This window comes from Suricata suricatta, chromosome 2 (assembly GCF_006229205.1).
Source record: "Suricata suricatta isolate VVHF042 chromosome 2, meerkat_22Aug2017_6uvM2_HiC, whole genome shotgun sequence".
NCBI lineage: Eukaryota > Metazoa > Chordata > Mammalia > Carnivora > Herpestidae > Suricata > Suricata suricatta.
Window position 1 is genome coordinate 49,713,176 of NC_043701.1, and position 21,800 is coordinate 49,734,975.

Sequence of the window (21,800 nt, forward strand, 5' to 3'; positions counted from 1 at the left end):
ATAAAAGATGGGTGTTTAAAAGATGCTGGGAGCCCAAGCAACAGGTGAGCACTACAATGTGTCTCAAAACAGTTATAAGCACCGAGAGAAGGCCAATATAAACCGTGAACTTTAGGTGATAATGATGTGTCCATGCAGGTTATCACTGCTAACAAATGTACCACTGCAGGGGGAAACAGAAATAATGCGGAAGGCTAAGCCATGTGTGGGGATAAAGGGCATATGGGAAATCTCTCTACCTCCTCTTAACCTTGCTGTGAACCTAAAACTGCTCTAAAAATATGACTTTCTAAAATAATCAAAGACAAGGTTCAGTCTCTTTTGACCACTGCCCCATCAATTCCAGTTTCTTTCTAGACGGAACCACTGCTATCATTTTGGTATGCATCCTTTCATTTATATATTTATAATAATATATATAACTATACATGTATATAATTTATATATTTTACACACATTTATATAATTATACATGTACCCACTGAACATACATGTATTTTATAGTTTATGTGTGGAATCACTAGATGTATAGCATTAGGCAACTTGGTTCTTTTTTACTCTCTACAATCTAAGGACTGTAAACACAGATCTAATTCATTTTAATTTCTCGTTGTGTTCAACAATATAGATGCATCATAGATTACATAGCCATTTTCATATTGTTTCTCTTTTTTTTGACATTAACTATATGTAATGAATATCCTTCTTGTACGGTTGTATGGCCTCCTTGAGCTCATGCACAAATGTTTCTCTAGAGAAAATCCTAAGTGAAAGTTATGGGTCACAATATAAGAATATTTTTAATTTTAGAGATATGGCCCAAATGCTTTATATTTTCATGGTAGTGTGTGAAAGTATCTATTTACCCACACTCTTGGCCAATTGTGTTATATTATCAAACTGTATAATTTTTGCCCCATCAAATAAGTATAAAGGTTATCTGATTATCAGAATGCATTTCTCTGGTTGAGTACTTATGTTTGTGTTTTCTTATGAATGGTCATTTACATTTCCTTTCCTGTTCTTATCCTTTGTCCATTTTTATTGTCTTAGCTATCGGTTCTCAACAATTATATTCTAGATAGTAATCCTTTACGTATCCTTATTTCTTTATTGCAAAAATTTCTTCCAAACTTGGCTTTATTTGAGCTTTTTCTTTTTTCTTTTTTTTAAGTAGGCTTCACACCCAGCATAGAGCCCAGTGTGGGGCTTGAACTCACAACCTTGAGACCAAGACCTGGGCTGAAATCAAGAGTCGGACGCTTAACCGACTCAGACACCCCATTTCAGCTTTTCTATTCCATCCTGTCTTCAAAGGTTTTCTTCTGATATTATCAAATTTCGTTTTGGATTTAAAAGAAAAATCTTATTTAAAATGTTTTCCCCATCACAAAGGAAAACAATACATTCTTACATATTTTATTTTAATATTTGTATGTTTTTCCCAATTATTTAGATTTTTAATCCATCTGAACTTATCTTTATGCATAGAATGAAATGGAAATTTACTTTTTTTCCAAATGGCTAGTGATTTTTCCTACATTGTTTATTGAAATGTAAATCCTTTTCCACTGACTTAATACGCTACCTTTTCATATACTTAATTTCCATATATACATATATATGGTTGTAGTAATCTATCTTTTTACTATCTGATCATCACTGTATTAATTTTAAAATATGTTCAATTTAATCTTTTCTTTTCAGAAAACTTCCTATTGAACAATTCTATTATTTGACACAGAACAAAAAAAGTGACATCTATGGAAATGATTCTTTGTAAGTTTGGGGTTTCTTTTCCTCCTAATGGCCCACATAACTTTTTTTAAGTGAAAATGAGTTATTATAGAAATTTTTAAAAAGCCCCCAAATGGGAACTTTTAGGGAAACAAAAGTGTTCTTTTTTTTCCAAGAGAGATCATCAATGAAAGAAGCCAAGAAACAAAATTTTAAAAAATAAACCAAAACCCACTTATAATTTGTAGCACTTAAACAGGTAGGGAAAAAGGATGAAATATGGAATAGTAATGTTTGAAAGAATTCACACAAGTCATCTGGGTCCACTTCTCTGACTTTTACCTAGTTAATCTAATAATAATCTGCTAAATTTCATAAAAGGTTCATAGGAAATGCCCTAGTGCCATCAGCAAAATTTTTCATCAGGATATTATGAGGGGAGAGGTTCATTATGACAAGCTACAAATAATTTGGAATAAAGTTACTCCCTAAGTCTCCTTTTCGGATAAGGAATATTTTTTAATTTATCCTTTGCTTAAAGGAATTATTTTCCAGAATATTAAATTATCTTTCCTCTATACAACAGTTTGTTATATATATTATTACTATATATATTACTAAAGCATGCTTTAGTAAAAATAAAATACTGACAACACTGAAGTAACAATGAAAATATCACTTCTTTACCTCTATTAGAATTGTGAGGAATCTGTGCGGATAAGAAGTTAATATAGAGTTCAGCCACAAGAGGGAGCCAAAAAGACATGAAATTGGTGGCTAGGTCCTATTTATCCCTTTGAGATCAGTACACATTGAAAAGTAAATGTAGAGAGCACAGCAGTAAAATAATGGACTGGTTTAAGTCAAGGAACTGGGTCTCTGAGCATTTTTAATTTTCATTTTGTTGTTTCAAACTGTGAACTCTAAAAACCTTTCCTTTTTTTAAAATTTTTTCCATTAAAATTTTTTTTCCATTTTGAATCCAATCAATTGGTTATACACTTGTCAATATAACTAAATTTGTCACATGAGAAAAATTTTAAATGCTGATTTAATGTTTCATATATAACAGCCAATCTAATAACTCAGGATTCCTTGGATTATTAATATTCATTGCTCCCTCCTTCCCCACACCAACCATAAGTAAACTGGAAGACAAATTTTTTTTGTTTTTCAGTCCCATGCCTGCAACTGGAGTCCAAATAAAGAAAGACCTAAACCTGTTAAGATGCATGTGAATTATGTGTTGATAATACACTGTAGAATCAATGCATAATATAGCTTACATACCACTTTCTAAGTAAACATACAAAACGTAAAACGGTACACTCGATTTTGCTGACCTTCGCTATCAACAGATAACATTCTACTCACTTTTCATGCCTGGGATATTTGAGAAATATCTGCAGAGGCTGAAACTAATTGTTGAATCCAGTAAAAGTAGGTGACAGTCCTCCAACGTGGACTTTGTTCCTGGGCTTCAGTGTTACTTCTTGACAGGCAGGGCTCAGAGTAATTAGTAAAGACACAACTTTCAAATGAACTGATTGAGAAAAAACATGCCTCTGGAAACGTGTTCAGGTTCGTTCCTGCCTTTCTGTCAACTGGGCAACATTTAACGATCATGAGAGATCAGCAATCCTGGGCAAAGGGACAAAGCACACACAGTACTTCTGTATCTTGTCCCAGCAGGCCACATCGAGGACACTTTAGGTCATGGAATTGCACCACATGCACGGGGGCAGGCTGCCTCCAAGTACTTGGCTACGGCCTGATTGTGAGGGTGAATGTCAGTAAGAACGAGAGCCGTGTTATCATCAGAAGCGGTCAGTCCTGCACCTTCCTGCAAATAGGAAATGCAAAATGGGTGGTGAGTGGCAGGCCTGACGTTAGGTTGATCAACGGAACTGAGACATGAGGATATCATCTCCCTGACTGGTCAATATTCAATGTTCCTGAAAGTCAATTGAGAATGTTATCTTAAAGACACTGTAGTTTGAACATAGGATATGGGTTTATTTTTAAGCAAACTTCTAATAGCAATGTAAGCTTTGAAAAGTCCTTAATATAAACTAGGATTTATTTCCTGTTTTTACTCTAGGATGCCCAAACCACCTAATTCAACAGTACGGTAAGTATATACTTCACATTTTCCTTTCCTGTCATAATCGAGTAAAAAACATTGGCAATCCATGTCTCAATGTGAGGACAAATGTGACTTTTCATGAAACACTTTAACAAGTGGGAGAACAGGCTGGAATTATATACTCTGCTAATCCTTTCTTAATAAACTTTTTAATTTAGTACAGTTTAAATTTGCAGAATTATTTGAAAAACAGTACAGAGTTTCTATATACCTGATACCCAGTTTCCCCATTAGCAATTTCTTACATTAGTAGGGTGTATTTGTTACACACAAATTCATGAGCCAATATAGATGCATTGTTATTAACTAAAATCCATACTTTAATCAGATCTTTTAATAAAAACAACCTTTGTAATATATATATAAGATAATGAACAAAATCTCATATTGTACATAGACTTAAGACACAGAGTCCATAGCTTTCGAGTTTTAGCGTAAAATATGTTTTGCTAAATCATTACCAGATATAACTTAATACTATTAACTAGGAAATCGTTTCTAGAATCTTAGGGGGAAAAGAATTCTGCCTCAATCCCAAATGATCAGAATTATTTGGGGCCTCTCCCTGCCTTCCTAACTTCCACCTTTTTTCCCTTCTTCACAAAGCAAAATCCTGGCCATAGACAAAACCAGAAGGACCCAATAACTATGTATACACATTTTGCAAATTTCTTTCCTATTAGAGGGACCAACCCCTAGGGAAAAAATGGCTTACGAATTTCTTTTGGTTTTGTTTTTGTAATTTAACATAAGATCTTGGCCTTTGGAATTTGTTTTCTAAATTAAGAAGTCAATCTCTATGTTCTGGTCATGCCTTTGTGATGAACAAGATACAAGATACAATGAAAACCAAATGCCTTTGTCAGGAAGTCCTCAACAACATCAGATTAGTACCAAATAGGGCCACCCTGCCCTGGCCTCTGGGTGCATGCTAGCATTTAGCTTGCTGACCGCTTCTCTGATAAGGAGGGGAGATAAAGCAGTTAGCACAAAGCCAGGAACCTAAATGCTTTATTGTTTTAGTTACCTTTATGGTTAACAACATTTCAAGGCAATGTCCTCTGAGTATAATTCCTGCTCCTGTAGTAGTTACAAGGTCCCAGGACCTCCCACATTAACCACTGAGATGTTTTCTAAGGACAGTGGACAGACATGACCATATTATGAAATACTCATACCCCATTTCCTTCAACTGCATCAAGTCTGTGGGACATGGCATTGGAAGTTCAAAAATTAATCCCACTGATTCCCCATTGCCACCAGTTCTTACGTATTTTCTCTATCGGACCATACTGGCAAAAATCCCAGAAAATCAAAATTAATCTTATCTCCAGATAAGTTAATTAGCACAGATTGAGACAATCATTATACTGTATTTACTCAGCCATTCTTTCTAGTACGATTTGTGACTAATGTCTTTGTTGCACAGTATTTGACCCCCTGGACTTTCTCATTTCATTCTTTACTGTCCCCAGGGTCTCTGTCTTTCTTAACCAGGTCCCCTCCTTCCTGACTACTCCACCTGAAGGTGAATGAGACAACCCCTAAGGCTCTGAATGTACAAGAACTTCTCATAGAACACGGGCTTTTTACTAGACCTCAGTAAACTCCCTCCTCTCCTGACAAGTGGACTGGACACTCTGCAGGAACAAACAATGTGATCGCTCCTATTTTATTCACAGCTTGCTCAAACTATAAATGATCACTTATTTTTAAGCACATTTGTAAGGGAAAGTTAATTTGAGGGAGATAGTTAACTATAAAATCCACTGAACTGGATGATGGAAATGTTTATTTAGAATAAACAGAAATCACTGTGTCTTACATAAAATGAAGTATATGGCCAATATTGCTTCCCTGAAAGCACTTACGAGGCTAGTGTGACATTGCAATTCAGGGACGAATGTCTTGATTCTGTGTTCTAACATCATCATGGAGTTGATGACCTCGTGTCTTGTACCAAGCCTTGTAGCCACTGATGTGATGCTTTTTAAGCAAAGTAAATACATCAGGAAAGTGTTTAGGGATTCGTAATAAGATGATGCCACAGCCAATTCCAAAATGAGTTCAGCTGAGGGAGTTTGTGACAAGGGCAAGAAAACCCAATCTTTCTACAACATACAACTAGCTGGCCTTCATAAAAGACTTTTGCTTGAGGTCTAGACGTTTTCTCTTACAAATCAACCTTAACTTCTTGTGGTGTCTGTGAGAGAGCGGGAGGCTGTTAAGAATCTTGGACTGCTAGGTATTTCGGAGAGCCCGTCACGACGCCAAGCCTGCGGAGTTCGGTACGGATTTGCATCAGCGCGCCCGGATCTGGGGCTGGGTCGCCGGGGCTTGCTGGCTACCAGCTCTCACAGTTTTTTAAACCTCTGCTAGTTCTTTTAGGAACTCTGCTAGTTTTTCCAATCATAGTAAAATGATATCCCTCTGGTCTTTTTAACTTGTTAGGTTTTATTTTTCCCATCTGTTTATCAGCTATTTTTGGCTTTTTGGTTTCTGAACAGTACTGTGTACATAAACAGGCAGTATATTTTGTTGACTGACTGCTTAAAAGAAACAGATGACCCAGGTTCAAAGTTCAAGGCAAGACTGCTAGATATCACTTTGCATACTGAAGCTGAATGCTCAGAAATGATCCCATAAATAAAGCACTGGATCCACTTAAAACAAGAGGCAGGAATCAAAAATGACTAGAAATTCGGCCTGTAGCATTCTAAAAACTACAGATTCCATATATCTTCTGCATTCGTTGTGAAAGTTATTCACAGATAAAGAGTTCAGCTATGATTTATTTTAAAAAATTAATTTTTGTCTAGCAAAATTAGGACAATGTCATGTTTCATGCCATATATTCCACCAGAAAGCTAACTCCAGGAGCACAGGGACCTTGGCTCACGGTTGTACCCTTAGAACGAGAGCAGTACCAGAACAAAGAAGGAGCCCAATAAATATTTGATGATTAATTTTTTTTCAATTGCATTTCTTTCTATTCTGTTTTGTTTGCTCAACTGGATCCCAGAGAAACCTGCTCCCCATATCCAATCGGACACCCCTACCACACACACATCTCACGCGGCGCCATGTTCCCGACCTTCACATCACCTATGGATCTCTACACTGGCATTAAGGCCCGAAGCCAACGGCCATTTCCTCCCACTGTGCCAACAAAGCCTTATGATACGACGATTCTGAAAACAAGAGGTAAAATGTGATTTGTTATCAGAACAGTATTAACTCTTCTCATATTTGAATTTTATTTAGTTAATAAGATCAAAGACAGTAGGGCAAAGGACTCAAGACACAAAAGTGCGACCCACCAGTAGATCATGAAAGTTGTTCTTAACTGTGGCTGTGCTTTAGAATCATCTGGAACAAACCAAGTAAGTCAGATTTTCTGCAGGTGCTCTTAACTTTTCTTCTTTATACAAAGCCTTCCATACTAGAAGCAGAAAGCAAACATTGTGGAATTAGCTGTTTTTATTCTACCTGTTTTTTTCTATTTTTATTTCCTTCCTGCTTTCTCTTATGGCCTAGCTTTTAAAAATTTCATCCTAGCTCAGGCAATCAGCATGAGGGACAGTATTTGGTTCAGAGCATCAGGATCTAGACATAGATGTAGTAGCTGTGATGAAATTGAGAGAGTGTCATTGAAATAAGACTCGGAAAGTAATTGGGACAGTTTAGGACCTCTTAATACCTTGGGGCATTTTCTTCCAGATGCAATCAGTGGGGTCTTTCCAGATGTGTTAGGCTCTCTTAAAACAGAGAAGAAACCTATGGAGAAAGACTGAAAATACTAGAGAAGAGGTAACTGAAGGTGACAGGAAAGGTGCATGTTAGGCAGAGAAAAACATTTCTTGAATGAATTTAGGCTGTGAGGTAGGTAAGACCTAAGAAATGTCCTATAATGCAGTTCCACTGTACATAAATATTTGGACCCAAATGTTTGCCCTCATTTATATCAATCTCAGTATCTTACTAGAAGATAGTAATATTTTGAGAGATATCACAGTGGAGTGTTTAAAGCATGGCCTTTGGCATCAGATGGCATGGGCAGAATTCTAGCTCTGCCACTCTACCACTCACTCCCCATGGACCATAGAAAAAAGTTTAACTTCTCTATCTCCACTTGCCAATCTGTAAAATGGGAATATTAGCACCTACTTCATAGATACCAGAGATAAGTATTAGCAGTCACTCTTTTATTACTCTGCATCCATATAATGATTCCAGTATGTGTGCTACATACTGAATTTTTCCATTACCTCTCAGTCCAATCATTGATAAAAGGTAGTAAAATCTGTATCAAATATATGGATATATAAATACGTACATACATACACTCAATGCTAAGTGATACATATACATACATATATACATGTAAATACATGAGGAGGTTGGGGTGGGCAGAGTTGTGCAAAAGAACTACCAGATAGGACGCCAAACAGTTGAAGTTTGTATGATCTTATTAGGCAAAGTGTCAAAGTTAATTTATTTTTTCAATCCCTGAATTAGATAATTTCTTAAATTACGTGAAGTGCGTAGAGTTAACAAGAAATCAGAGAAATGTGTACAGAATTATAAAAACACTTTTCAGGAGCACCTGGGTGGCTCAGTTGGTTAAGTGTCCAACTTCAGCTCAGGTCATGATTTCACGGTTTGTGGGTTCAAGCCCTGCGTTGGGCTCTGTGCTGACAGCTAGCTCAGAGCCTGGAGCCTGTCTTCAGAGTCTGTGCCTCCCTCTCTCTCTGACCCTCCCCTGCTCATACTGTCTCTCTCTGTCTCTCAAAAATAAATAAAAAACATTAAAAAAGTTTAAAAAAATTTTAAACACTTTTCAGTGCAGCTGTAGGTCACAGACTAAAGAAATGTTACCACCATAATTGTCCACTCTTCCAAGCATCTACCTGTCCTGACCAGTTAGTCACTCTTACAGGACTTTAAAAAGATGAGTATATTGGGGCACCTGGATGGCTCAGTTGGTTAAGCCTCCAACTTCAGTTCAGGTCATGATCTCGCAGTTGGTGAGTTCAAGCCCTGTGTTTGGCTCTGTGCTGACAGCTCAGAGCCTAGAGCCTGCTTCTTATTCTGGGTCTCCTCTCTCTGCCCCACCTTCTCTCATCCTCTTGCACTCTCGCGTGCGCGCGCTCTCTCTCTCTCAAAAATAAAAAAACATTAAAAAAAAATTTTTAAATACCTTTCCTAAAACTACTACCACATTAGGTTTTCTGCGCTTTTTTTTTACACTTATTTTAACTCTTCAATAGAAAGACATAGTACATAGGTTAAGAGTGTCCTAGTACCAGATCGCCTGAGTTTGAATTATTCCGCTTACTAGCTGTGTGATCTTAGGCAAATTGCTTATTTTTTGTGCCTCAGTTTCTTCATTTGTTAAAGTGGAAGTACTAGTACCTTCCTCATAGTAATGTGAGTATGTATAAAATATGTAGTACAGTACTAGCTCACAGTAAATGTCCAGTACACGCCAGCCTTTGTTCTTATTACATATGAAGATGGACATTCAGAGCATTCTTTTTATTTTTTTTTTAAGTTTACTTAGAGAGAGAGTGAACTGAGGGAGGGGGGAGACAGCAAGAGAGAGAGAATCCCAAGCAGGCTCCACACTGCCAGTGTGGAACTCACAAACCAGGAGATCATGACCTGAGCCAAAATCTAGAGTCAGACACATAACTGACTGAGACACCCCGGCGCCCCAGAGCATTCTGTGATGTGGGACTTACTATAGGAGCAGAGGAAGCTGTAAGGATGCAGGTCTGAAACTGACTCCATGAGACAATAGAAGGGCACACATTGCCCAAGGCAAAAGGGACCACCCTTGTAACACCCAATCAGGAAAGGCCAGCTAACACCCTTAACATTTCTAAGGGCAAGCCTAGAAGGCTAGTCACCCCCTACATGAGGGTCCTGGGTCCACTCTGTCATTGGTTAAAGTTACTGCCAATGATGTGATGCTATAATGATTGGACCCCTGTACCTGTGTCACAATTTCCTGTAACTCCCCCTTCCCAAATTCATAAAAGCCCTACCCCACCTTTGTTCGAGGCTGCTCCACATGGACCCAGTGTGTTGGTGGAGTCTGTGAGTCTGTGCTTATATAAGCCCATAATAAAGCCCTTTGCTTTTGCATGCGTGATTCGGTCTCCCTGGTGGTCTCTGGTTTTTTGGGGGCGATATTAAAATCTGGGTATAACAAAGCCATGCTATATTTGATAAAGCTGATCAAACTACCACTAATACCAAAGAAGCTGCATTCTTTAAAATGTTCTCTTTCTGTACCTTTTTGCTAAGCAATGCTACTTCTTGATATTTAGGCAGGGAAAGCCCAAAACAAGTAGTAGTATAGAAAGAAATGTATTTGCTAAGCTTTCAGAGACCAGAAAGATCCGGGAAATTTTTTAAATAAAAGTTAACAACTTACCTAAGAATGCCTTTTGTCAACAAGAAAGGTGCAGCTGCAGTGCCTCTTCATACTGCTGACAGCACTTGGGTTAGAGCTCATTGTCGCTGTGTGTGGCCCACGTGCTGCTTGCTCATTAAAAGGAGCAAGAATTCAAACAAAGCTATACTACACTAGCTAAAATGCGCCTCATTCCTCTCTACCTCTGATCACCTTGTTTCTGTTTATTGCACCCCATAATCCCCTTCATAGAAAACCGTTCTTGCATATTCAGGATAACAGCACTCTTCCTGGAATTTTCAGGTCATCCTTACAGATATGAACTGCTTGATCTTCCAATGGATTCAAAGAAGAAAGCCTTGATTTGGCCAGGTCAGGGTGTATATTATGATGTAAGTATCTTTAAATATATGTTTAAAACAAAGTGACAAATGTTTTTGCTCTATACATTTACGAAAACCCAAAAGGTGGACTGTTTTATTTTCTATCTGGTTAAAAAATTTGAGATGTTGACCATGATTCACATTTTTTTTTCTTAGCTGATATCACATACTTTGGGAAGTTATGTAACATTTCCACAATTACCAAAAAAACAAAACAACAAAAAAATCCTCCCCACAAAAGAAGACGGAGGGCTACATTCCACTCACTGTGCATCCCCCAACTCTATTCTTATAATTCACAGTGATTTAAGTAACTCCAAATATATACAGGGTAAATGAAAAATTTTCAGAAAGATTTGCAATTTATTGTCCCAACCATTATATTTGCATAGAATCAAAGGTTAAAAAAAAACAGTGGCCACCGTGTACTGAGAACGTGCTACACGCTGACCACCCTGGGTATACAGTGCTTCACTTAGCCTCCGTTACAGTAACTTAAAACAGTTGGTATCACCATCCCCATCTTATAGATGAGGAAGCCGGGGCTCAGAGAGTGTGTAGCTGTCTCATAATCATTGAACTCAAGGTTGTCAGACTCCAGTGTCTGCTCTTAAGCTCTGTACTATGACTCCACATGGGCAGGAAGAGAAAAATTTTAATCACGGAGAAAAAGATCTGTACATATTTGAAAATTATAATAGCCAACATTCATTGACCAATCAATTTGTGAGAGGCAGTACCAAGTGTTTCCCATATATTATCTGCTTGCATTTAACAATTTATGAGGTAGGCAAGAAATAAGTATGCCAGGCTAGGGACATTTGAATTTTACTTGGGATAACCACTGTGGCATGCCAGAGTATGGTCACCGTGGTGTCACACAGTCATCTATGAAATACACAATTACCTATTTGTTTTTTGTAAAGTTATACATCAGGAAAAATCCTTAGAGAATCATCTATCATACTGGACCTCTTTAATTCTTTCAAGCAAAATGTGTATCAAAGTAGGGGCTCCTGAGTGGCTCAGTTGGTTAAGCATCCGACTTCGGCTCAGGTCATGATCTCATGGTTTGTGAGTTCAAGCCCTGTGTCAGGCTCTGTGCTGACAGCTCAAAGCCAGAAGCCTGCTTCCGATTCTGGGTCTCCTTCTCTCTCTGGCCCTCCCCCACTCACATTCTGTCTCTCTCTGTCTCTCAAAAATAAATGAACTTAAAAAAAAACTCTCTAAAAAAAAATTGCTATCAAAGTAACCCAGAAATCAGAGAAGTCATTCAAGAGACCATTCCATCATTATACGTTCTTATGGCCCAAGTCTCCAATTCTGTGATTTAGTTTTCTTCTTTCAGTCTCCCTCACTTCCTCCTGCTCCTGAAAATGCCGCAGTCCTCATCAGAGCCCTCTGCAACAATCCTGACTAGCTCTCCTTTACCTAAGTGTAAGTCCCAAGGCTGGCCTTACTTTCCTCCTGGAGCCGGGCTCAGCCCGCTGGTCTGTGGACAGTGTAGATGACCACCTCCCACTCTTGGAATGCTCTCCTTTCACGGGCTCTCTGCCTATCCAAAACTTGCTAATTCTTCAAGGGTCGGCTCAACTTTTGTTGTTGCTGTTGCAGAGCAGAAAGTGAGACCTGCATTCTAGTTATTTCTATACCTTGTTCTCTTGGTGATATTAGAAATATTGTTTCTCTTCTTTGAGCTTACATTAATAAAATATACCTGTAAATCTCAGTAAAATCTGTCCTACAGACTTCACAGGATATGAGGATTATATGAAGGCTATGAAAGCACTTCAAAAAATAGAAAGTGCTATAATTTATAAGCATTATTATTCCAACAGAAGTGGTTTCCCCTCTTGAGTTTCTACAACAATTATTATAACCACTAACTTTTTACATGTGTTTTATCTTATCAACTCAATTATAAGCTCTTTGAAAACAGAATATTTTATATCTATATTCCCTACAGCACTTTGTATGTAAATACTTTTGACTGATTTATCTGACTCTTCTTCCAATGTTTAATCCAACTTTCTTAATCTCTTCTAATCTTTTTAAAAAATTTTTTTAATGTTTTTTATTTATTTTTGAGAGACAGAGACAGCATGAGCAGGGGAGGGTCAGAGAGAGAGGGAGACACAGAATCCGAAGCAGGCTCCAGGCTCTGAGCTGTCAGCACAGAGCCCGATGCAGGGCTCGAACCCACACACTGTGAGATCATGACCTGAGCTGAAGCCGGCTGCTTAACCGACTGAGCCCCCCAGGCGCCCCAATCTCTTAGAATATTAATTTTAAACTTTCAGTCATTCTTCTGGTTTATCCCTAATCCTAATCAAGTTTGGCACTTCACTGTGCAGAAAAATAAATAAAAATAAAATTGATCCTGGGCTTGATGGCAGGTATCTCATGACTCATCTATTTTTCCCCCTTTAGGATGATACCTCTTCTTGTCCTTCTCTGCCTTTCACCCCTTCACTGGGGAGAGTGGCCAAGCAGGCTTCAACTGTATCTGCAATGTTCTTTTTTTGGTAAAGGAGAATATTTCGTATAGTATTTACCTTTCCTATTGTTGGAGCAGTGGTTCTCAACCCTGGCTGCACATTAGAATCGCCAGGGGTGTTTTTAGAAATAACAGTTGCCAGGCTGAACCTGACCCACGTTATAATCAATTACATAATTATAATCAGCATTCTCTGAGGGTAGGAGGAGGCAGAGGGACACTAAGAACTTAAGTAATTCCAGGGGCACCTGGGTGGCTCAGTCGGGTAAGCATCCAACTCTTGGTTTCAGCTCAGGTCATGATCTCACGGTTTGTAAGTTCAAGCCCCACTTCGGGCTCTGTGCTGGCAGCGTAGAGCCTGCTTGGGATTCTCTCTGCCCCTCCCCTGCTCACTCACTCTGTCTCTCTCTCAAAAATAAATAAACTTACAATAAAGTTTTCTAAAGAGTATAAATTTTAAAGTGGCTCAGCTCCTGGCTCTAAAATTTATCAACTGTTGGGGCGCCTGGGTGGCTCAGACAGTTAAATGTGACTTCTCACAGTTTCTGAGCTCAAGACTTGCTTCTGTCCCTGTGCTAAGAGCTCAGAGCCTGGATCTGCTTCAGATCCTGTGGCTCCCTCTCTTTCTGCCCCTTTCCACCTCATGCTCGCTCGCTCGCTCTCTCTCTCTCTCTCTCTCTCTCTCAAAAACAATAATAATAATAATAAACATTAAAAAAATAAAAAATTTTTAAAAAGAAAACAGGAAATAAATTTGATCAATCATATAACCCTGGATAATATATTTAATTCTTCAATACCTCAGTTTCCCCATAGATAGAACAGAAATAATCATAATCTCTACGTCCTAGGGTTGTCTTGAGAATCAAATGCATGTAGAAGCACTCAGCATCATATTAGCAGACAGCAGGCTTATAATAAGTGTAAGCTTCTGACAATGTTATTATTCCAATGATTATAAAACTTTGACATAGAACATTAAGAAATGGTGGTCTTGGAAAGGGGAATATTCGAAATAAAAGTTTAACCTTTTAAAAATTAAGTTCTGGGCCTTAATTTTAATAGTATTTTAAATGTCATTTTGTTTTCATCCTTTCACATTCCACGTATATGAAGCCTGTGCCGCAAGAGTCACAGAAATCTAGGTCCCTCTTTCCCACCCAGTCCCCAGAGCCGCCCTACCTTTTGATCTCCTTGGCCTGGCCCTGTTTTCCCCACCAGAGTCACCAATCATTGCACTGTCCTTACTCTAGCCATGGTCTCTCCTGCTACCTTTCTCTTTCCTCGGTGACCTCTGCTCACTCGCCATCTCTAGCCATTATGCCAGTCAGAACATTCATTTTCCTTTTATAAATGGCAGACAGATAGGTTCAAATATTTGACTTTTCTGGACTGCTTTTGCCACTTCCTCAAATGGCCAAAGATTTTTTTTGTTCTATTTCTCAAGAGCTAAAGCTTCTGGTCTTAGCATTTGCAATATGAAAATATTCCTTAGGAAAACATCTACTTTGTAATCATCTTTTGAGTAACATGAAATATAATAACCACAGAGGTCAAGTGCCATAAACTTCCCTAACCTTGGAAATATTTTAACAAACCATTTTCAAAGCCTAACTGAGCCTGCTATCCAGTCTTCCGTATCTGTATTTGGAAAGACCTTTGGCTTTCCTTGCAGAGGACCCACCTATATCATTCTCACAGAGGAGTGCAGTTTTCCTTCTTGAACCACCTGCCATCTTTCTAATCTAAAGCGCCCATCCCCCTCCTAGAGATATATTCTCCATTCCTAGGACAGTTCCATCTCTATACTGAAACCTGGCCAACTCTCCACTTCCCATAACATCACAGGTTACAATAAAATTTCACCTTCCCTATTTTCTTCCTCTGTGCCCTTACCTGCATTTCAGTAGATCACTGCTGTTAACGTACACTAGATTAAGAGTCTCATGCTCTACCGACTGAGCTAGCCAGGCGGCTGTAAACTAGATTAAGACACAAGATTAATCCAGCCCCTCAGAACAATATTTGAAAAAAGTCCTTAGCTCTTAGTTGGCCTTGCAAATTATAAAGAGAACAGAGAGGGCTTTCTTTAGCTCTGAATAAGCAAACCGCATGTTAGTTAAAGGTTTATAGAGGTGGTTATTGAATACTTTAGACAGTTTTCTAACAAGTGCCTTTTACCATGCCTATTCTACATATGGAACATGGGGATCCCTCCAACCTCACAGAGTTGCTATAATCAGCATCATCCTTAGGTCCAGGAGCTTTAGAAGGACCCACACCTTTAGGGCCCAGCTCTGGCCATCCTCTGGCTACCCCCCTCCTTATAGGACAGGATGTTTATGGGAACAAGAGGATATGTCCATCTACAGCCCATGGTCCCCAGGCTCCCACCCCAGACGGATGTGAGACTGCAGATTCCCTAGCAGAATGGCTTTGAATGAGGTACTAGGGCCTTCATGAGGTCTCTTCCCCAGGTCCGTCCTCTCAGAGTTGACAGGGCTGCCAAGCCAGTACTAGGCCAAAGGGGTTGCCAAGTGATGGCTGTCTGCTGAAAGCAGAAGTAATCAGTATACTGGAGCTTGAGCTTGAGGACCAGGCTACCCTTACCTATAAGGCACTTCATCATTTGGGATGGAATTGGGGGTAGGAAGAAAGCATCAAGTGATATTGAGGCCAGGGGCCAGCAGTAGCTCTTTCTGAACCACCATGTCCCACTACAGTCTAATAAGTCTAAATTTGAACTTGGTCTTCCAAGTTGTCATGAAGGTATTTTGTCAAGGTAGGAGAATGGAACACATTTAGTTTATTTGCTTAATTTATAAATTAAAATATTTAGGAGTGCCTGGGTGGCTCAGTTAAGTGGCCAACTCTTAATCTTTGCTCAGGTCATGATCTTGAGGTTCATGGGATTGAGCCCTGCATTGGGGTCCACACTGGCAGCGTGAAGCCTGCTTGGAATTCTCTTTCCCCATCTCTTTCTACCCATCCCCTGAATGCACAGATGTGAATACTCACTTGCTCGCTCTCTCTCTCAAAATAAATAAATAAAAATAAAATAAAATAAACTATTTTGACTAATCGAATGTAGGATCTCACTATAGCCCTAGGACCTAGGCCTAGGCCTCGTTCAGGACAAGTGCATAGTGCTTACACAAGCTAATTCCATGCTTTCCACCACCATCCATACCTCTGCTCTTGCTGTTCCTTCGGCCTCCCCATCTCTGCATGTCCTTCAAGGCCTATTTTCTGTCACATGACATAACATGGGCTCTTGTCTCCTCCATTCTTCTCTACTCCCTGCCCTACTTCCTTGTTCAGATAGAATCAATCTCTCCCTCCTCAGAACTTAGAAATAATTCTTTCTTAACCTCTTTTATAACAGTTACTTTCCATCTTATACTCACTTATATCCACTCTTATCTCTCCTTTTAGCCAATACATCCCTGGATGACTTGTTTCTGATCCAACCCTGTTCCCTGCCACTACCTTATACATATAGGCGCTCAGTAAATATTTATTGAGTATCATCAATCTGAGAAAAAGGTGAATTTCTAAATAGCCAAACAGACTGCAATGAAACTTATTCATTCATTTACTTTTTCATATATCTCCCTTTGAAAATACAAAATAAATTCCATTGTAAACAGTTATATTGACAGAAGGAAAATTTTCATTTGAATTTGAGTGACTTAAACTTCATCGGAAATCCATAAAATATATCAAATGGTACCATTTCAGGCGAGGAAAGAGAAGTGGAAGACACACAATTTTGGCTGAACTTACCCAAAGGAGTACCTCAGAACCCTTTTATCTCTAATAAAATTTTACTGGAGATAGAGTAGTCTCAGGGACATTTCTCCAAGGTACGTTATCAGACAGAGTCCCTGCTAAGGCAAAAACTTTTAGAAAAGAGCTCATCATTCTTTTGATAAAATATTGTATTTAACTCTAAATATGATTAAGTTGCAGAATATTAGTGATTAATGACGAAAAAATCATATCTGATGTCAGCCTAGAATTTCCTTTATACTCCTTCTTGCTAAGGTAGTGAATAGCCTTTATTCTACTAGATGGCATTAATAACAATAAACTTTGATGTTCATATTCTAGTTCCCTAAATGTGTTGATAAGAACAAGCCAGTATTCTACCCAAAACCTCCTAAAACCTTTGCTCCTAACACTTGTTTAAACTCGTGGGACACGATTAGCTCTCTAAAAGAAGCCAACATACGAAGAAATCTTGAGAAGTCCCACTGGATCACTTCATACGCTCATGATTTTACAGGTATGAGTTTAATACAAGTAAAAAGAACAAAATTAGAACATTTGACAAAAGCTGTTACAAGCTCGCATCTTCTAATATTTTTCCTTGTTTTAACCTGAGGACTAATAGAAATTAGGCTGAGTGGTAAGCTTTTCTTAGCGGGAAACTGGGAGATAAAACTGTTTTCAATGTATTCATCCTAATTATATTACACAGGGAAATGGGTAAGTTTTTCTATAAAAGGTCATTTAAGAGCCATCCTTCACTTCTACTAACAAAGTAATAAGATGTGATGTTTCCATTAAGGTCTGGGGCCCATGAACCCCCTGGAACTGGATGATTACCATGAAAAGGAGGTAGCAGAGTTAACTGGACAGATAGGATTTGACCCAGACCCTGTAAGTAATTGCAATTAATTTTCAGTTATTTAGGGGGAATGTATCCAGGTGTTAGGCTCCTTCTTGCTTTACCCACTTTTTATTTGCTTCAAGAGTACTGGTGACCAAGCTAACGAAGAGGAAATTTAACTCATTATAGAAGTTAGTTTTAAATTGATTTGAACTGATTTAAATACATTTGCCCACTATTTCAAAGAACAAGCGAGGTTTCTTTTCCTATTCCCAGTGCCAGCGTTTTGAGGTTGTTGTGTTTTTTTTTAAGTTTATTTCTTTATTTTAGGAGAAAGAGCACGAGAGCACATGAACAGGTGAGGAACAGAGAGAGAAGGAGAGAGAGAGAATCTCAAACAGGCTCTGCACTGTCAGTGCAGCCAATGCAGGGCTTGAACCCATGAACTGTTAGATCATGACCTGAGCTGAAATCAAGAGTGGGAAGCTTACTCAACTGAGCCATCCAGGTGCCCACTGAGATTTTTTTTTTATAAGATTTTCTACTATGCTACTCTCGCTAAAATTTACAAAGGAATAGGTTTACAAAGGGTTACCTTGTAATTTAATGAGATTCTTAATAAATTCTATGAATATTTATATACTTGTATATCTTGTACATTACCACTGCTTTGAAGAGATAAAGCCTGATATCCACAATGATTGAGAATTGGCTGAATTACAATCGAAAGTCAATAAATTCTCTGCAAATATTAATACAAATTTCTTAATTGATTATGTGAAATTACCTGAAAGAAATGATTAAGCCCTTTAGTGACAGAAATTATAGTCTGTTGGCTTACCTATATATACATGAAATAAAATAACAATATACATATATCTTGTTTTATTTGGGGCCTAGATTTTATCCTCTAAAGGAAAAAGGTTTTAAAATAAAATTAGTTATTTCCAAAGACATGAACTGTGGAAAGACGCATAGAAAACAACTGGAAGATATTTCAATCTGAACTTTTTAGACTGAACTGAACACAGTTATATTAGCTTTGGTATTTCCCAAGGTGATAAAAATTCATAATACCTTAAGTAGTTACACAGACTGTACTTTATCATTCCCTGAAGGTTTTTTTTTTTCCACTTTTCACTTGCAACAAATATTCTCTAAGGCTAGAAAGCACTATACATATATTCTGACATTGTCAAGTGTATTCACAGCTATCCAGATTTTCACAGATTTGACCCAGTAGAGTCCAACCCCTCAGGAAGCAGCTTTATCCTTTTTACAAAGAAATACATGTACAGTTATACAAAGGATGTTTGTCACATATATTATATGCAAAATTATCGTGCAAGTAAATCAACTAAATTTTTATTAATAATAACATAAAATATGCCTAACATAAAGTTTAAAAGTTTTAGGGGTGCCCGGGTGGCTCAGTTGATTAGGTTTCCAACTTGGTTTTGGCTCTGGTATTGACTGATCTCACAGTTCATGGGTTCGATCCTTGCATCAGGCTCCAAACTAACAGCAGAGAGCCTGCTTGAGATTCCCTCTCCCATTCTCTCTCTTCCTCTCTCTCTCTCTCCCTCTCTCTCTGCCCCTCCTTCACTTGTGCATATTTGCACGTGCTCTATCTCTCAAAATAAATAACTTTAAAAAAATAAATGAAAGTAAGCTTTATTGACTCTCGCTGGTTTCTAAGACATGAATAACAGACTCTGAAGGTATGTTTTAGTGGTAGTAAGTGTATGAAGTATTTTGTTGTCATAGAATGAAATAAAGATACTAAAAACTGCTTCTTGCGTAAAGGGGTCCTGTCCAAGGAGGATCTGACATACCCTAGGTTTTTTTTGTTTATGACAAATTAAAGTATTTCAAAAAGCTGGCATATCTACTCAAACCTGATTAGCTAAAGTTTATAACAGATTTGTTAATAATAGATGGAAATTCCAACTCAGAACAAATTAGGATCCAAGAAGACACTCCTGAGTCTGTTTTGTTTTCTACATCCAAACTCCAGTTACTGTTTTCTCACCACTCTCATTTTTATTGCCTCTGTGATCAATTCCATCATCACCATCCATCCATTCTTTTCCAGTTTTTCTTCAACATATGGTCTTAAAAATCTTCATAGATATGGAATGTTGAAATAATTTTACAATTAACATCCATACACCCACCACCTAGATTCAACCATCAGCATTTTGCTATACTTACTTTAACACATAATCTATCCATCTCACCAGCCGTCAATACACTTTATTATGTTTTATGCATTTCAGAGAAATTGCAGGCATTAGGATTCTTCACCCTTAAACAATCAGCATGCATATCATTAAACAGAGTTGAATCTGTTACAGCTTTTATTTTAAGGCAAAACACATATTCAATGGAATTGGATATATTTTAAGTGTATGTTCACTGAGTTCTGACAAACACATACGCCTTTGTAACCCAAACACCTATCAGCACGTTAAATATTACCATCATCCCAGAAAGTGTCCTCATGCCCGTTTCTAATCAACTCTTCCCTCTTCTTTCTGTCCCCCCACAGACATATATCTATTAATTGACTTTTAAATACACTACTTTTGCAGTTACCAGGCATGACTCATAATATTTGTAAAATATCTCAAAAAGCAGACCACTATTTAAGCACAGCACATTACTGGCCTCAGCACCACCCAAGATGTTTGTTTAAAAAGCAGATTTGTATGGCACCTGGGTGACTCGGCCAGTTAAGCGTCCGTCCCTTGGTTTCAGCTCAGGTCACGATCTCACAGTTCACGAGTTCAAGCCCCACATCCGGCAGTGTGGAGCCTGCTTGGGATTCTCTCTCTCCTCTCTTAGCCCCTCACCCAGGTTGTATGCCTGCACTCTCTCTCTCTCTCCCTCCCCTCAAAATAAATAAACTTAAAAAAAAAAAAAAAAGCAGATTTCTGAGCCCCACTGCAGAACCTCTGAATCACAGTCTCAGTCAATCAAGCTTAGGAATCTCATTTCTCCCTGCTCGAAGGCTGATTCTAATTCAACAGACAATTGAAAGCCTTTGCATTGGAAGGCTTTCATTGAAATTTAAATAACCACACATAACCATCAACATCATCTGTTGGGGATGGCAGAAATTCTGGCCAGTGATTCTTTTGCATCTTTGAACATTTGAAAGCAGAGTTCCTACACAGAGGAATTTTTCTATAGCCAAGTAAAAACACCCCCTTTCCCTATCGAAAAACCAACAGAAGAGAAAAATGTGTTTATTAGGACCCAAATGTCAATGTCTTTGAATAAATAAATACATAAGTAAACAAATAAGTGAACAATGCAATGTGCACTCCTCCACCCATTCTACACTTACTCAGTGAAATGGGTACAAATTTGACCTGCCATTGTGGCGATACTCTTACAATGCCAGATTTATTACCTGATTTTCTCCTTTTTATCCCACCACTATAGCAAGAAAAATTCCACCCTGTCTTAAAACCTCCAAGACCCCTAGAAGGACGAATTGCTCGGCTGCTTCAGGACCGACGTCCCCTGGAGGCTACTGTTCAGCAAAGACCACATTCCTGTCCGGAGTGTACCCCCAGAGTTTCGTGCAATTTTCATACCTTTGTACCCAGTTCTACAGAAATGATGGGACTTAGTGATAACACGCTGGCGGGTGTCACCCATAAAAAACAGGAAATTGAAGACAAGATTAAGGCAGAACTAAGCTTGCTATCTACCTATGCACCCTCACCTTGTTACCCAACAAGAGATCTGACGAACTTTTGCGACATAAAAGCATTTCCAAAAATCACGGATACGACAAAGACAGAAGATCTGTACTGGAGACAGCTGGCATTAAGACCCCAACCTACATCTTGCTATAGCCCAAACCATTACATTCAGTATGAGCATCTTAAACCTGCCATACGTGGCCCGTGTACTATGTGTCAAAACTCTGTTAGGTTTAGCAAGCCTACTGTTTTAGAAAGTAAACCAGACTTGGAAGCTTTTGATTT

At 38.4% G+C, this 21,800-nt stretch overlaps 1 protein-coding gene and 1 long non-coding RNA gene across 4 annotated transcripts in view; one reads left to right on the top strand and one right to left on the bottom strand.

Moving 5' to 3' along the window:
* Positions 1 to 21,800, bottom strand: part of LOC115280974 — a 55,921-nt gene that overhangs the window by 26,140 nt on the left and 7,981 nt on the right. The window contains exon 1 of one of the 3 annotated variants that reach the window (XR_003904021.1): positions 3,112 to 3,366. The exons of 1 other annotated variant lie outside the window; for it this stretch is intronic. This is a non-coding gene — a long non-coding RNA (uncharacterized LOC115280974). Of the gene's footprint in view, positions 1 to 3,111; positions 3,367 to 21,800 lie in introns of those variants that run through there. One more of the 3 variants, XR_003904014.1, reaches the window with a different exon arrangement.
* The window catches only part of C2H7orf31 (chromosome 2 C7orf31 homolog), a 42,320-nt gene that overhangs the window by 19,972 nt on the left and 548 nt on the right, over positions 1 to 21,800 (top strand). Inside the window, exons 4-10 of the mRNA XM_029926152.1 lie at positions 1,708 to 1,779; positions 3,839 to 3,868; positions 6,906 to 7,087; positions 10,608 to 10,696; positions 17,298 to 17,472; positions 17,758 to 17,849; positions 21,250 to 21,798. Of these exons, the coding sequence (XP_029782012.1) occupies positions 1,708 to 1,779; positions 3,839 to 3,868; positions 6,906 to 7,087; positions 10,608 to 10,696; positions 17,298 to 17,472; positions 17,758 to 17,849; positions 21,250 to 21,798 (1,189 nt within the window). The remainder of the gene's footprint in view (positions 1 to 1,707; positions 1,780 to 3,838; positions 3,869 to 6,905; positions 7,088 to 10,607; positions 10,697 to 17,297; positions 17,473 to 17,757; positions 17,850 to 21,249; positions 21,799 to 21,800) is intronic.